The 16,724-nt window shown below is 41.4% G+C and overlaps 1 protein-coding gene across 1 annotated transcript in view; it reads left to right on the forward strand.

Moving 5' to 3' along the window:
• MAP2 (microtubule associated protein 2) overlaps positions 1 to 16,724 on the forward strand; it is a 135,216-nt gene that overhangs the window by 110,607 nt on the left and 7,885 nt on the right. Inside the window, exons 10-12 of the mRNA XM_059820584.1 lie at positions 276 to 337; positions 5,844 to 5,997; positions 8,242 to 8,585. Coding sequence (XP_059676567.1) covers positions 276 to 337; positions 5,844 to 5,997; positions 8,242 to 8,585 — 560 coding nt within the window. The remainder of the gene's footprint in view (positions 1 to 275; positions 338 to 5,843; positions 5,998 to 8,241; positions 8,586 to 16,724) is intronic.

Consider the following 16,724-nt stretch of genomic DNA (forward strand, 5'->3'; position numbering starts at 1 on the left):
TTGAACTTTTTACTGTAGTTTCTAGACTTCTAGGAACATGAATACAAAATTTCTATTTGTTTGAAATGTGTAGAATACCATTTTACCTCAAGTATGATGAATATAGAACATTTTTAAGGCAGGTACATTTCTGCATACAGTTCACTGAGAGTAATTCACAAAGTAATTGCTTTGCACGGTAGTTCGAAGGCATTTAATTGTTCTAATAAGTGTACTAAGTGGAAATGCTTATTACTTTTGTTTTTAACTATCAAGTCTTTCTTTGGGTCTCTCAGCAGCAGGTGGTGAAACAAACCAGGCTCCTGGTGTATTTAAACAAGCAAAGGAAAAACTCTCAGTGAGTAAAATCATCTTATCGTTCATCTTTACAATCTCCTTATGTCCTTATTTCAGCTCTTTTTGTGTTACTTCAGTAAGTAATTGTGTGTTCCATTTAAAATTTGTGTTCCATTTAGAATTTGTTTGCCATATTCATTATTCATTTAAAACAGTAATTAAAACCACCTTTCCTGAACAACCTCTGGATTACAGTCCTGGATAGTAGATGATGACAGTTCGCAGATCCATAGGGGACACACAGTCTCCAAACTGCAGGAGTTGGATGTTGTTCGGCATTTTGAGCCAGGTCATCCTCTGGGATAAACTGTATACCTTGGCCCTTTCTGCAGCACCTGACCCGTACTGCAACCTTCCTCAATTGCTATGCAGGCAGAAACCCTCCCCCAGGACGCACTGGATGTCTTCTGATGCACCATTACATAGCCATGTGTTCTGCAGAGGTCATGCCTGTGTAGAAGTTATTGGCCAGTAGCATTTTATATGCAACTAAGTGCTTTCTGAATGGCCGTTTCCTGGACTACTGATTTCCGTCAGAGTTTTAACCTGACAGTTATGTGCCCTGCCTTCAGCTGCTCTGCAGCCTGTTCTGCTCCTTGTGTCTGGCTCTCCTCTGCTGAGTTTCCTTCAGCAAATACTGCAGTGCCTCTCTGCCCTGCTCCCATGCTGATCCTATGCTCTTTCTGTCCCACCACTTCAAAATCCCCAGGAAACCAACCTCCTTTCACTATCCCTTATGCGCTATTTTTTTACACGACACTGACACATGCTAATTCACATCCGCATCACGATAATACTTTGTCATTGTTAGCCATCCATTAACAATGAAGAAGTTCCTTAGGATTCCTCTAAATTTCCTATGGTCGATTTGTTTCATCTGTCTAACCAGATCATCAATTCTTTGGGGAACAAAAAACTCTTATCTCATAAAATGCTGCACATTATTTATGAATCATAAGAAATTGTTAATGATGATAGCAGCATAACTGATTGAAGGCTTTGGAGGAGCTGTGAGACTTAGACCTGAATTCAGCCATGGATTCTGGGATTTCGTGGGGTTTTTCAGGTCTGACCCATTTCAGCTCATAATGGAAACTGCTAGAGCTTTTTTAATAGTACAGTAAGAAATGTCTGGACAGGTTTCTGGTCTGAGTTAACAGTATGGTTTATTACTGCCTTTTCCTGGGGGTGATCAACAGTTATGCAAAAGAAGTCAATACTAGCCCATTTGCAGAGTCATCTGTGTTCATGGAGTGCTCTAAGTACATGCACTGCAAAATCATTCTCTGAAATTATCTGCTTTCCATACACTTTTCTTATTCCTATCCCTTACATACTATGGCAAAGATTAGAAGTCTATCCCCGCTTACTTTCTCTCCCTGTTGCCTCACTTCTCTGATTGCCACACTCACACATCTCTTGGACATTTTCTCTTCTGTGCCTTGGCTTCACCTCTACTTTTTGTTGTTGTGTTTCTTTCCGATTTTCAGCTTTTTTGTCCTTCAGGTACAGCCTTTTCCTCTCTCCTGGTAATGTTAGATCATCCAACCTGGTCAGTTTTGTTATCCATCTTCAAACTACAGTTTACATACTGCTTAGCAGAACAAGTTCAGGAAAGGCTAAGCAGTTCCATCTGCTGGAAGGAGCTGTGCACATGCAGTAGCAAGATGCTGAGAACATCGGTCATGGGTTAGGAACACCTCTGAAACAAAGTGAGGTTTCTGCATCCCAACTTCAACAATCCCTGAGTCTTAGGGTTACATAGATCTTTGTCCTGTGGACAGCTGGTACTTCCAGCAACATGAATTATAACAGAGGTCAAAGGTAATGTATTGCTAACAGAGAGTAAGAATAGTTTCCTGGGTAAAGCACAGGCAGGTATTGAGGCATTTGGTTTCTTTGCTTGCTCTACCGGCCTTGAGCATGTCACTGAAATGTGGTTGGGTCAGATCCTGCTGCTATTATTGATGCTAAAAAGTGCCTTGCTCCCTAAATAACACTGAGGGGATCTAGACTGTGATAGTCTCAGAGCAGTGCATTAGCTCAAGTTCATGCCTTTTCCTCAGCTGTTCTGTTGAAAGATCTCAGTCTCGTCCATCTTTAGCATCCCCATTCACAGAGGACACTGTATGCAATATGAGTGAAAAGGACGGGGTCTCTACGTTGTGCCTAGAATCTTAATCTGTAAGAGTTTTCTAGTCTCGTTAGGGGAAACATTTTGCATGATCTGCAGGTTGAAAAAGGTGAAAACCACTGAAAGGATATTTGGGCCTCAAACTGCGTGCTTGCTTATATCTCAAGTTCAGAAAACCATGTGAAAGGTGTTTGCAGAATGTCTGTTTCTTGGAGCCACCCAACATAGATACCCTACTTCCACAGAGTTTCAGCATCAAAAAAAACCTTAGTGGATTTGTAAATATGGCCTAAAGTTTCACGAGTGGATGAGACCCATAAATTGAACTATGACAAATCAGTCAAAGTCTGAAGAACCTTTGATGTGACAGAAACACATATTGTTCAGCTTCTGTTTAAAATAATTATTCACTGATTTTATTTTGTGTATTCTCAGACAGTGAAATAAGCATTAAGAGATGTAAATATGTTGCAGAACTCATTCTAGGAATACGTTGTTGCTAGTAAAGCACTTCCATCCTTTGAACTAATTTGTTGTCTTGCTCAGTAGAGCTACTTGATATGGATGATGATATCCAATAGAAGTCTTCTCAGCTGTGTTGTAGGACTGGAATTGTTACAGTTCTGCAACTCCTAATCATGTTGATGATGTCATCGATGACATTCAGCACACCAGCCTCAGTTTTCTGTAGGCTGGGTATGTAGCCTAAGCCAGATGCCTGTCAGCAGAGAGTTGACAACCCATTCTTTTCTGATTTTCTAACAAAGACAACTTAAGGACTAACTCAAACACCTTTTCTGAACGTCAAGAGAGTCTAGGTGACTGACTTAGATCAAATGCCAGATTTTTCATGGATAAAGTTCTGTACCAAATCCCATAGTTACAGGCCCATGAGGATTGGTCCTATGTGTAACTTCATGCTTTCATGAATACAGAGAGAATCAGGACTACGTTGCCAAGGTAATACCCTTGCAATTATTCTTTGTAGTATCAGTTATACCTGTGGGAGGAAAAAAAAGTATTGCTTAAGCAAGTAGCCCTATTCTCTTTCAAGGAAATTCCTTTTTGCAAAGCAGTTAGGTGCTCCTAAGTGTCCACAAAGAATTTTCAATCTGTCCTCTTGATGTTTAATTGTTCTTTCAATGGGCTATTATCGTTGTTCAGAATCAGACAAGTATCTGATCACAATGACATATCATGTCAGCCTTTCAACCATATAGGGGTTTCCTCATCCCAGGACTCCACATTGTCTCTCTATAGAGTGACACCAAATGCACAGAATACAGTGTTTGGGGTGCATTAGGGATTTTGTGTGTACACAGAGGCACAAGAAGCAATACTGTCATGTCATTCTGCCATTGTGGGAATACTGGTGTAACTTTGCTTTTACAATTCCCACTGTTTTATTCTTGACTGTAGCCTGGAGAGATGTATTTGAAATGCGCAACTTAGTTTTAAAGGACTAGGATCTCTTGGTGCTGTTGTAGTTTTGCACTTGCTTCTAATGCAGCCAACCAGCAGCTGTACCAGTTAAATGCCATATGTGGCACCAGTTTTGTCCTATTAACACAAGACAAAAATAGCATCTACAGAAAAAGGCACTTCCTAGAATCAGCAACTCTGTCCAGACCCAGATGGTTTCAGTCAAACAACACAGCATTAAAACTTTCATGCATGTCAGAACTGCATAGACACCATTACCAGACACAGGAAAAGTATTAATTCATAGCTTGGCTTTTTTTTTGGTCCATGTTGCATGTGTTTTCGTTTTGTCCAGCTTCATGTTGTGTTTTCTTTTGTTTGTTTTCTCATGACTAGACTGCCTCTTTGTCAAAGATTCCTGCCTCAAAGTCTAGAGCAAAGTCATTGCTTCCTCCAAGACCCAGCTCAGCTTGTTCATTAACTACTAAAAGGGCCACTTTTCTCGATACAGACAGTTATTATATACGGCCCTCCTCAGCAGGCCCAAGAGACTGCTTGCCCTACTCAAAATCAGATGCTAAGGTAAGGTAGCAGAGTTGGTAGAGAGAGTTAGCTTGGAGATGTGTAGGTGAATTCCATGGATCACATTCTCTCCCCACTGAATTTGAGTAATTCTCTGTGAAGCTTATGTGGGATTACTTACACCCAGGGGCAGGAAAACTGATTATCAGGCTACAAGATTTGTGCTACAAAATGGAGACAAACAAAGGAGATTCACCAGAGGAAACATAAGTGAAAGAAGTTAAACTAGAAGGACATACCTTCTTTCTTTTGATATGGATACTACTTCATTGACTAAGAAGTTGCACCCATTTGCATGTGGGTCAGTGGCAAATAACAGCAGTACTAATTTGCCTTCCAAGTTTAAAAAATGTAATTTTCAACCAGTTAATATTCTCTAAAAACAAATTCAGTCCCCAGTGTAGGAGGGCACAGTTCTAATCACCAGCGATAAGGGCGGAAGCCAAATGCTCTAGGAACCTTATTTGGTCTATGCATGGGACCATGTTGAAGAAGTTGCAGTAGAAATTTAAAGACATGTTTGGCAGTCCATCCTTGCTACCCCATGTTTACATTCCAGTTGTATTTCAAATCCACTTGATGCTGTGTTGGTGACTATCCCCATTTAAAAACTGTTTTCGCTATTAACTTCCATTTTCTGTGTAACGCTATGCTTGGTATGTCTTTTACTGGTTGGGACCATCATCATATTTGCCTTTGGGAGGGCTATCTGCTTATGCAACACTGTCTTTGGCTGCCCATCCCGTAAGTTCAAAAATATTCTAACATACATGTCCATTGCTCTAACCCTGGTAAAAAGAAGGTATCTGCTGATTTCAAAAAGTAAAAACATGGGTATGGAAGGAAGTAAGACACCAGGATTAATAGTGCTGTACTCAAAAAAATAAGCTGTAGCTAAAAATCTTTCTCCGTAAAAAAAATTACAAGTCAGTGTTTGAAAATGCAAAAATCACACATCACCTAACAATGTAGTGTGGGATGTATTCTGGGCACCAGTACTGCAGTTACTTTGCAGGTAAATTTACATAAGAATTTCACACCTGAGCTCCAGAGAATTCTTTTACTTTCAACTTGCACTAAAAGAAACTTGTTTCTTATTGAGAATCGAATGTGAAATCCCTCCATATTTAGATCCAAGAGTACCTATATCTGTCTTAAGTAGCTCAGAAGATGACTGTTGGGTGTTTTGATGCAGTAAAGAAGCACCAGGGAGCTAAGCAGATATGGGAGGTGGCTGGACTCCTGTGTGAGTAGTAAACCGGGCCCATAGGATGATGTTTCTCCCTCTGTATATAGGTTGAGAGAAATCACAGCCCAGAGAGTGATTTTTGAAAACTAAACCTTCATTTTTTTATTTTGCTACTATTAGGATGGAGTAAGCAAGAGTCCCGAAAAGCGTTCCTCTCTACCAAGACCTTCCTCTATCCTTCCTCCTCGAAGAGGTGTATCAGGAGACCGAGACAGAGAGGAGAACTCTCTCTCCCTCACAGCTTCCCTTTCCTCTTCAGTACGACGGACCACACGTATGTTTTTTGCATATTAACCCTCTCCTACTGCTGTGAATGTCTCCCATCCTTGTTAGGTTCGTCGCATTGCCATAGCATCACATGTCCCTACCTTTTACACAGAGGGGTAGGTCTGGGGTATGCTGTTGGAAATCAGAGCCCCACAGACTGATTTTTGTTCAGGTACCAAGTGCTGAGCAGCAAGGGCTTGAAACCAGGGACAGGATGCACCCTTTCCATAGTCTGCAATGCCCAGAGCTAGGACTGCTGTTCAGACTAACGGCTAATATTAGAAAATGCCTTTGCAGGGAGCTCAGAGCTGGATAAGAAGTTTAACACAGGCTATTTACAAACAGAAGCAAGAAAAATGAGGCAAACCTGAAGTAGGCAATATAAAATATTCTGATGGATCTTGGAAAAGTGAGCCTGATACTATAGTCATTAAGTTGCTGTTGCACAGTAATGATCTCCCTGTGCTCTAATCCTAGGGTAAAAACTCTGCTGACAATTGACATGTTAGCTAGTGGAGTGACTCACTGGGGGAAGTTAGGATAGTAAACCAGCAGGGTCCTTTTATGAGGACCAATGTTACCAAATCACAAGCCAAAAGAAATTACAGGGCAAAGAGAATTTTACCAAATACCCACAGAACTTTTAGATAGATTTGCATTCAGCCCAGGCCTCAAAACCTGGATGTGGCTCCCTGCTTTCCAACAGGAATTCCTCTGGTTTCTCTCTTTAGAAACCAATCTCATCCCCTTTCAAGACAGCTCAAGGGAAGTAGATGATTAAATTCTACAAAAAAAGTCCTTTGAAATTCTTGGGTGATGCTCCAAGGGTAAAACAGAGACCCTTTGTAAGCACAGTGACCCCCAGCTGGCACAGCAGCCCATTCTGCTGACTAGGAGTGAGAGGCCATTGAACATTTGCCAATGTGGTGAAGGGCTGAGGAATGAAAAATAAATATACCAAAGCTGCAGGGAGCTGGAAAAAAAAAAATCATTCCTTTTCTGTCTCAGTTGGTATAGCGAGAAGGTTCTGGTATAGACTTGGTTTGGAAAGAAAGAAACCATTCAGGGAAACTGGAGGTGAGAGTGGAGTATGTTCGATCTATCTAAAGAGTCACATAGAGCAAAGAGTTTCTCCTGGACCCCAGGGGCACCAGTGCGTTGTGTTTGCTCCACCACCATTAAATAAACAGAATGTTTAACAAATAATTTAAACAAGATTTTGGTTAGTCCCACTGGATGCTCTAGAGAGGCCTGTTGGATTTATAATTCCTGAACGTTTTAAAGGTCACAACATGTATGCATCCATTTGGCATTGGGGTTCTCAGGTTTTGGGGGCTGGTCTGGTCTTTCTCTCCCTGGGTATTCTCAGCAAAGCTTTGCTTTAAGGAGCATATGGAGATATCTCGGCTGCTGTTCATTTGTGTTTGACAGTTACCAGCAGAGCTGGCTGCAGAAAGCACAATGCCACTACTAAACTGATTCTTGTCCTCAGTGAAAAGGACTGGCAATGCCATAAACATTGAATGGAGCCGCTACAAAATGTTAAAGTATTTATTTATTTTTAACTTGCATGCAGATGTAACTAGAATGTGACTTTTAATCAAGGTTGCTTTCTGTAATTGCCTTCTTTCACTGCACTAATGAAAAATAGCGATTGAACGTGAGGGACATCTGCCCATCCACACAACAGAGCTATGACTTGTTCATCAGCTGAATGCTCAGCCAGGGTTCAGCTGCAGACACCAGATTACCAGCAGCAGCCAGGCACGGAGAGTCCTTAGTTTCAGGATTTCAATCAGAATGTTCCCCACTCTCTAGTTGAACGCCCAGATCCATTGAAATTGGTGACAGCATTCTTACTGGCTAGTCAGGTTGTCAGATCAAGTCCCAAAGGTTCCAAGGGTGTTTCTGGTCCTTTCCCCAAGACAGAAATTGATATGATACTGTGCCGTGTTTAACAACCTTTGCAGGAAGCATAGGTGTTGTGGAAAGCACACCTGTGTTACAGAGCGGAGAGTGCAGTCACCATGTGGGCAATTTACCAGCTCAGCCACACGTGACAAGGTAACTTCTGGCAGGTTGATGAGCAAAATAGGACACAGAGACAGACACCCAGCTGTTCCAGCACTAGCACAGCCATCTTAGAGCTGTATCTCACTTGGCACACAGGGATGCAGTCTTGGGCGGTACAGGGGGAAGAAAAGCTGGATTTCTGTGGGTCTAATGCTTTTTTTTTTATCCTTGCATGTAGGATCAGAGCCAATTCGTAGCAGAACAGGAAAAAGTGGAACTTCTACCCCCACTACTCCTGGCTCCACTGCCATCACTCCAGGGACACCACCAAGCTATGCCTCCCGTACCCCAGGCACTCCAGGGACACCCAGCTACTCCAGAACCCCACACACTCCTGGGACCCCCAAATCTGCCATACTGGTACCTACTGAGAAAAAAGTTGCCATAATTCGCACTCCTCCTAAATCTCCAGCCACTCCGAAGCAGTTACGAGTTATTAATCAGCCTCTACCTGACCTCAAGAATGTCAGGTCCAAAATTGGATCAACAGATAACATCAAATACCAGCCCAAAGGCGGGCAGGTAAGGATTCCACTCTGTATGTTCATCCATATGTGATTCAGTCTTATGTGTGCACCTCTGGGATAGGTATGGGCTGGGAGCCATTTTGAGTTGCCTTGAAAATGCTGCTTCTATTGTCCATTGGTTGTTTAAGTGATGTTAAATGGCAGGGGCCAGGACAATCTTCAGCAAACTATTTTGTCACCTGAAAACTAACAGTGCCTCACTGAGATCAGTTGAAAAATTTGAAACAAGAGTTTGCACTTGATGCCATTGTTTCAGCCTGAGTCTCAGCAGTTGCTGCTTACTTAGTCTTCATCAATATCAGTAAATGAAAGAGATTTGTTTTAATTCAAGCAAGTTCAAATTCAACCTAGATAGATGTTAGCAGGATTGCACAACGCCATGACCTTTTCCTGTGTCATTTTGTGTGACATGTGCATTGTGTTGGGTGATGTTAATGAGGGTTGCAGCCTCCAACCTGGTAAATCCACCCCAAGTTAAAGATGATGGGAGGGGACAGATATTAGACTTAACTGTTTTTCTTGCTGCAGGGTTTGAGTAAGCAGGAACAGGGCTTAAATTGTATAAACTGGAGAACATACATAAAATAAGAAAAAGTGTAAGAAGGCAGATAAGGATTTTCTGTTCTCACTGTCTGAAAGAACAAGAATTCAGGGACATGTTGATGCAATTAAAAGCTGAAAAAAAGAGATAGTTTCATACCTTCCAGAGTTATGCAATGAAGCGAACTGTCGTGAGGATTGCTTTTGGCTAAAGACTGAACATATGTGTAGGGTAGCAAAATCCCCTGTTACTACAGACAGAATTTACCAAACTTTGGAAAGGACAGTAAACATGTAGGCTTTTAAGCTAAGCAGAAGCTTTTGGGGACCGAGGAAAGATCAGGTAGGAAGCACCATAAATCTTCCTGAGGTATGGTGTTTATACCTTCCTCTGAAGAGTCTCTGCTTGATGCCCTACCAAGCAGAGCTATGGCCAGAGCTGGAATAGTCTTCTCTCATTTTTGGGCAATGCAGAAATGGTAACACAGATGGCATTACAAGCCAAAATTATGTCCAAGCAATTTGTTTGTCCTTCTACTTGGAAGAACTGTTGTTCTAGCTTACAGGATAAAGTGGTCCATTTTATTAATATTTAAAGAGTTATAAAACTATTTATAACCTGAAAGAAATCCTATTCTATTTAGAAAAAAAGAGGTTCAGTGAGGAAAAAGAGTATTGCTTACCAACATTTTATGCTAAAAATATGGACAACTCAGTCTTGTGGGTGTAAACAATTATGTTGATTTATTTTTTGTAAAAAGTACCTGTGCATTTCATATTGATTCTGAACACAACCCCATGACGAAAACACCCAGTGCCCCTAGCTTCCTTTTACTTCCCTGAGATTGCTGAGTTACAGCAGTGGCAGTGTTAGTGCTTTATGAAACGTTCACTTCTCAGCTACCTCCAGGGACAGGACATCAGGGTGAATAACATGCTCCCCCATTCAGCCGTCCTGAAAACAAGACATTCCAGAAAGCTGGGTTGCACAGTGTTTCCAGATCAGATACTTCTATATATATATATCTGAGTTTTGGAATACAGAGTGGAACATACAGAACAGCACAGTTTGCCTAATGCTGTCTCAAAAAAAAAAAAAAAAAAAAAAATTGGATCAAAACTTAACATTGCAACCCTATGCCTACTGCAGGTCTTCCAGAGAAAAAAAAACCAGAGTCGTATATTAAACAGTAAGGTATCTCTTAGGTGTTGATCCTGTTTTCATAGTAAATTAACACATTCGGTGCCTTCCAGGATTTGGATGGTAGCCAGTTGCTCAGATAAAGTCAAGAAGATAATGCCTCAGCAAAGGTTCTTCTGCCTTTATTTTGACAAGTGTCTGTAATTATTTTGTACGAGAGTTCAACTCCCATTTGACATATTGAATAGCAGATGGTCAGGGTGCGCAGGGGCTCCAGGAGGCTTGGAACACAAGTTCAGACTGCATCTGGATTAGCATTCCTCGTAACAAGGCCAGCTGCTGGACATGGGGCTCAAAACCAGCGCCATGTTAGCCTATCCTCCTCCTCCCTGTTATTCTCTGTGGACTGTAACAACTGTACAAGACCAGGGAGCCACAGCAAATTGTATTTCTTTGTAAACGCCATGCCTAAACAGCTACATTTCCTTAGCAGTTCTACAGAGTTGCACAGTCTTTGCTGGGTAGTGAAGAATGGCAGAGCAGTTGGCATTTCACTCTTTCGGGGATCACAGGGGAAATCTGCTAGGTGGACATAATGTCACTGAAGCTAAAGCATTTTTAAATTCCCAATGGTATGTGGCCACTGAGCTGTGGGTTGGGCAAAGAGAGACTTGCCGAGTTTTTCCTTTATGTCTCCTTTATGCCATAGTTGCTCAGTCTAGACAAGAGGTTTTAGGATTAATTCTTTTCCAGTTTTGGCAGTTGAATTTTATAGGGTCTGTGAGAGGAATACATGAAAGCTAATTTCATTTCCTTGTGTCTGCTCACTTCTTTAATGTCTGGTGGCAGATATTGCACTGGCTGAAATGAGCTGTTATCTGCTATCTGCTTTTAGTGATGATACATGAAACAAAGAGAAAGCTGCTCAAGTTTTATAACCTGAACTGGAAGTGCTGATAGCAATAACCACAGGAAAAACAAGCAGACAAAAAGCCAGCATACATCTGGGCAAGTTAAGTACATAAACATGACATGCAAATCACGAAAGGAATACAGATATGCAGCCCAAAAGTGTCATTTGGAGACATACTATCCTTCTACCAGAGACACATCTGAACCTAGCACAGGGCCTTTTCTTAGCTTACAGCTGCCCTGGAGAAAGCAGCCACACTCTGAAACTGCCAGAGGCTGAGGTGTAGAAATGAAGAAGCAGGGGATGTCTGAATGCTAAATAAATCAAGAAATGCAGTGCTTCAGCCTTGAATTTCATCAAAAACACATCAGACAGCAGACTGATTTTACTTCAGCTCTGACTTGCTAGCCACAGAAACAAAGAAAAGGAGAGAAATCACTCTACCTGATGGGGGGGAGGGGGGAGAAGCAAGCTAACTTTGCACTGCATTAAGCTCCTACTAGGAATAGATGGGTTGAGATGTGTTTAATTGGTATTCTGCAGTCTGGAGAAATGAGGGCTTCTCTGCTCTGTGATGCAGCCAGTTAGGTGGTTGTCTGGTTTTCTCCTTATAGTAGAGTAGGGTAAAATGTATCATTCTTGGCAAAGCTCAGAGGCGACTTGCTCATGGGTATGTCTGCTGGGCTTCAGATGGATTTTCGCACCGCATCAGCTGTGGAGGAAATGCTGTGCTTTCAGAAGTAACCCATTTGCATCTGTTATTTCTCAGACAGCCCAAGGGAAGCATGGAGGAACTGGGGGAAGGGGTTGGAAATCTGTTTCAGATGCCAAGAATGGGGTTTTTCTTTTCTCTTTGGATTTTTTTTCTTCCTGAAATTCTGTCTATGGATGTGGTTTGTACCATATCGGAGTACAAAAGTGCACCAATTGAATCTTTTCATTACTGACCAGGCAGAGAATTTATAAAGCATCAGAGGCCAGCAACCAAGGATAAAGTCAACCTAGATATCTTTTCATTTAATCTTAAAATGTATGTATCAAAACTCAGCCATGGGCAAGAACTTCAGTGGATGTGAATCGGCATAGCTTCATCAAAGTGAATGGAGCTGTACAAACTAGAATGGCATGCATAAGGTTTGAAATATCACTAACTATAGTAACAGCCAGGCACCTTGTAAAAAGTCAGATAACACAGAAAAATTAAATACCTAAGCCATGTTGAAGAAAGAAGTGTTCCCTGAAGGTTTTTAGGAAGATTACGAGAGAACTTCACCATTTTCCCTAAACTGTAGGAAAAAAAGTGCATTTAATCATGGATCAGAAAGTCTAAATAAATTGATGACACAACTATTCAGTAGAACCTGTCCAGAAACCACAAAAATGTTGGCAAGGAGAACAGGCATCTGCATTAAATGATAAAAGAGACTGGCACAGGGAAGGATAAGACATCTCAGAGCTGGGCAGAGGAGGAAGCTTGGGTGGATATCTGTTGTCTTCTTTGCACAACTTTTTGTTAGCTTCAAAATCAGTTTGGATGGCAGGAGAGATTCCCCCACAGCACACCCCCACACACCCCCCATCATCACAATTTACAACCCAGTCTGCAGAGAACAGTAAGCTCCTGAAGTGTTCCCTGCCTCAGCTACAGCTTGCCGGGATGCCAAGTCAGTGCAGAGACAGAGAGGTCTGGTGGCTCATCAAGAGCCGAACACCTCCTGGGAGAACTGCAGGTCAAAAGGGTATTCAGCAAGCTCCTCTTGAGACAGCATCTTAAAAGTCCTCTTCCTCCTGTTTCACGTGTCTTTGCACCATTGTACAAACACTGATGATGGCCCAAAAACTAATCTGAAGATCTAGATTATATGCTATTGTTGCACTGGTTGATGAAGAGTGTCCTAAGAGGTAGTGGAGCATATAGGCTTAACAAAAAGTGCAATCTGAGTTGTTACTGGGTCCCATTCTGTCTCACATCTCCTTCTGGCACATCATGCACTTTTTCTTCAATCCATTGTGATCAACATAAGTGAGCCAACACTTTGAGAATGTCCCTGCTCAGGACAGTGATGAACATAAATGAGCTATAGGGTCCAAGCTTTGGTGCTTTCCCAAACTAGAGCCACAGGACGCAGCTGTTTAGGGTGGATTGATGTTGTAACATGGCTGTTGTTAAAGCACTTCGCTAATGAGAGACTGGAAGGCAATTGTTTCCACACTGTTAGCTGCATTCATTGGAATATGTTGTGCATTTACCAAGTCAACAGTTCGTAACTGTAAGATAAGTTAATCTCTGTCGGTCTGCTTTTGTTTCCTTTATACATTCCTGGTTTTGTGGATTTACATGACATGTGAAGGGATTTTTTCTGGACTGAAAATTAGAAACTAATTCATCTCTTGTTAATTGCAGATCTACAAATGCAAAGAGAAATCAGCAGTTTCAGGCACAACTTCAAAACTCTGTCACAGCTCAAAACCATAATTTTTAAATTTTTGAAATTTAGAATTTTGGCTGATCATTGCAGATTGTACAGAAATAACATCTTGCAGCTCCTGTGTTCAGACAGCACTCATTTAATGGAAGGCTTGCCTGAGTACAGTCTGTACAGTTAAGCCTTGAATTATTCTGGATAAAAAGCAAGAACTTTCTTCCTGACTCATATTTTAGAAAAATGAAGCAATCGTTGTCAGGCTCTAGCAAGTTTCAGAAAGTTTCTTTAAGGAAGGGTGTTAGGTTGGTAGAAATAAGCAGGGAGTTGGGACTTTCTATCCAGACCTGACATTCGCTTTCTATGTGGTTGGGGCAGAGTAACATCACTGCTGTGCCTCAACCATCTGTAAAATATGCATCATGCTCATTGAGGACAAACTGTGAACCACAATCAGGAGGGTCATAAGCTGTCTGATGGGGCTCTAGCCAGTTACAAAACTTCCACCGACTACAGTAGCCATAAGTCAATGCTTCTTCCCTCTTTTGAAGGCAGTTAGCAGTAGTGTACTGATTTCTGCAAGGCAGATGCAGTGTGTTCGATCTGTCTAGCTAGAGTTGAAGGTATCACTTTCTGGAGGATTCAGTATCTTTCCACCGACTACAGTGGCAGCTTAAGCAACCAGTTCCAACTCTTAGCTGGCTAATGTTAGAGGAGACAAATCCCATCCATGATGTATCTTACGTTCTTGCTCTCTTGTTCATAGCAAGGGGAGAAGCTATATTTTTTTTCTAGAGTAGATTGAAATTACCAGGACATAAATTCCTGTAAAAACCTGAGAATTCCTGTAAAAATCTGAGTCATCCCAGCAGCAAGATCAGCAGAGAAGGCATTTTCAGCTGAGCTCTAACTAGTCTAGATTTTGGCAATAAAATGGGGAAAGGTGTTCTTTCGGGAAGAATGTTCAGGCAATACGTAATCTGGACCAGAGCTGGCAATACGTAATCTGGACCAGTTTAGTCATATAATAGTGTTCTGTCTTGCACGGAAAGGTGAGAAAAAGAGTTCATTTTGTTAGATGGAAAAGCGTAGGAAAGGATAAAAACTTTAGTTTTTATCTTGGAAATTTGGATTTGAACAATAAAAAAGAGATGCTAAGGGACATACCTGCTGAGCTTTGGGAAAGCTAGCTTGCGTGAAGAGATAAACACAAGATTTTTTTTTTAACTTGGACTGAAAAACCTAATTTTCTCCATTATGCTGGAGTAAGGAAAATCCAGGCATAGTGACTCAAAACTCATCCCTTCCTAAAGATAAGGAAACTGATTTGAAAACTGTGATACTTGATGCTCAACACTTGATACTTGAAGCTTTTGGTACTCTTTCCATGAGTAGGGACTGCCTCTAAAATTTAAGTATCAAACTCTGTAGTTTAGCAAAATCTGTTTCGTTGTTTTTTTGTATAAGGGAGTACTAAAACAAGGATCCTGTGTTGTAGCTGAATTAATTGAGCTCCTAGGATCTTTTTTATTTCGTGTGAGTGAATCTCCTTCAATTTCTTTCCCTATTCTTTTGGTCAGCTCCCCAGATTTAGTGGGGAGTATGATTACAGAACACGTGTTACAGTTCATCTGACATGGATCTTGCACTTCCTTGAGCTGTCTGTTAATTCAGCTGTTGTCTCTTTACTGTAAACTCTTTGGCATGGAAGTGGTAATTTTGCTTTGTATTTCCCAGCACAATTACGCAAAACCTCTCAGTGTTTCTCTGTAGGCCTTTCTCCCTTTATTGATAGGGACATGCCTAGTTCAGTGTGGTCACCTTATTAATTAGATGAATACAGTGATTTGCAAATAGGTAGAAAGAAGCTTGTAAATCAGCCATTGTTGTCCTATGCAAGTATTAAAGACATGGCTGATTGCAAGACATCTCTTCTATTTTACTGATACTTCCCATTGAAAGTACCTATTTTCAGTTGTTTGTAATTGTTTCACAGTTTAACTGTTCAGGCTGAAATATTACGTGCTCAGTGTCTGCCTCTCAGTACCTTTTTAAAAGTCAGAAATGAACTTATCTTGTTCACCCTTTGCTAAGAGCAAGATGAGGATGGTACATTATTTTGCCTATGCTACATCCAGCGCAGCCTTTTATTTTGAACCTCTCTAGCTTGTAGGCTGGCAGCTTCACAAGTGTGTGTATCCACTAATTTCAGGAGTGCAAAGGCTGAACATGATCACAAGCTCTGTTCGTAGATGTGGGAAGTCTGAGGCACAGTCTTTCTCTTCAAGGGCTTTGCTAGGCCAAATAAGTACACTTTCCCCTCCCTTCCCTCTACCTGTAGCCTCTGCCAGGAGCATGAAAACTGTAGTATCATCTGTCCTTGGCAGCATATAGATTTGGAAGCACTTAGAACTGCCTCTTGATTCTAATCAGGTTTTAACCTTAACCTTGCTTCCTATGCAAGACCAATTCTTGTCTCACTCAATCCCCATGTTAACCAGGAGACCAAACACTGAAATAATGTCTAGTTCCTGGGATGTAACTGTGTCAAATCACTGTGATGCTGTGGTAAGTACAAAGAACCTGCCTTCTTTGATAAGTTGTTAGGAGTCTGGGAGCTTTTCCCAATATCACAGCCCCACAGCATGTTTAAGTGGCAAGTGGAGCCAAGCTAGGCACAGTGTTTGTGGTAGAGCTTCTCAGAGGCCGTAATTGCAAAGCAGGGAGAACATAAATCATCAGCTTCTTGGAAAATATATGCAGAGCCTGTAATTTTATCAGCATCGCAATTTTTGTTCTTTGAGTATCTTTGTTTTGGTGTGTACCAGGGTAGTAAGCCACAGGAGGGAAGCTGTTTATGGATTCTCTGCCGAGATGCTGATAAGTTAGGGGCTTTCCCTCTTGTTGTGAAAAGCAGTTGAACTGAATGGTTCTGGGCAGCAATGGAAAATAATTCTTTCTCTTTTGTAAGCACTTTTCAATCATTGATGTTGTCTTTAGCAGTGAGGCACAACCGAACTAAATTCTCTCTTGCATTTCTTTGCCTTCCACTCAGTGTTTCTACATATTTTTGCTCATCTTGAACACAGTGGTGCAGTACTGACAGAGGAGAGTCTG

This window comes from Gavia stellata, chromosome 8 (genome assembly GCF_030936135.1).
Source record: "Gavia stellata isolate bGavSte3 chromosome 8, bGavSte3.hap2, whole genome shotgun sequence".
Taxonomy (NCBI): Eukaryota; Metazoa; Chordata; class Aves; order Gaviiformes; family Gaviidae; genus Gavia; species Gavia stellata.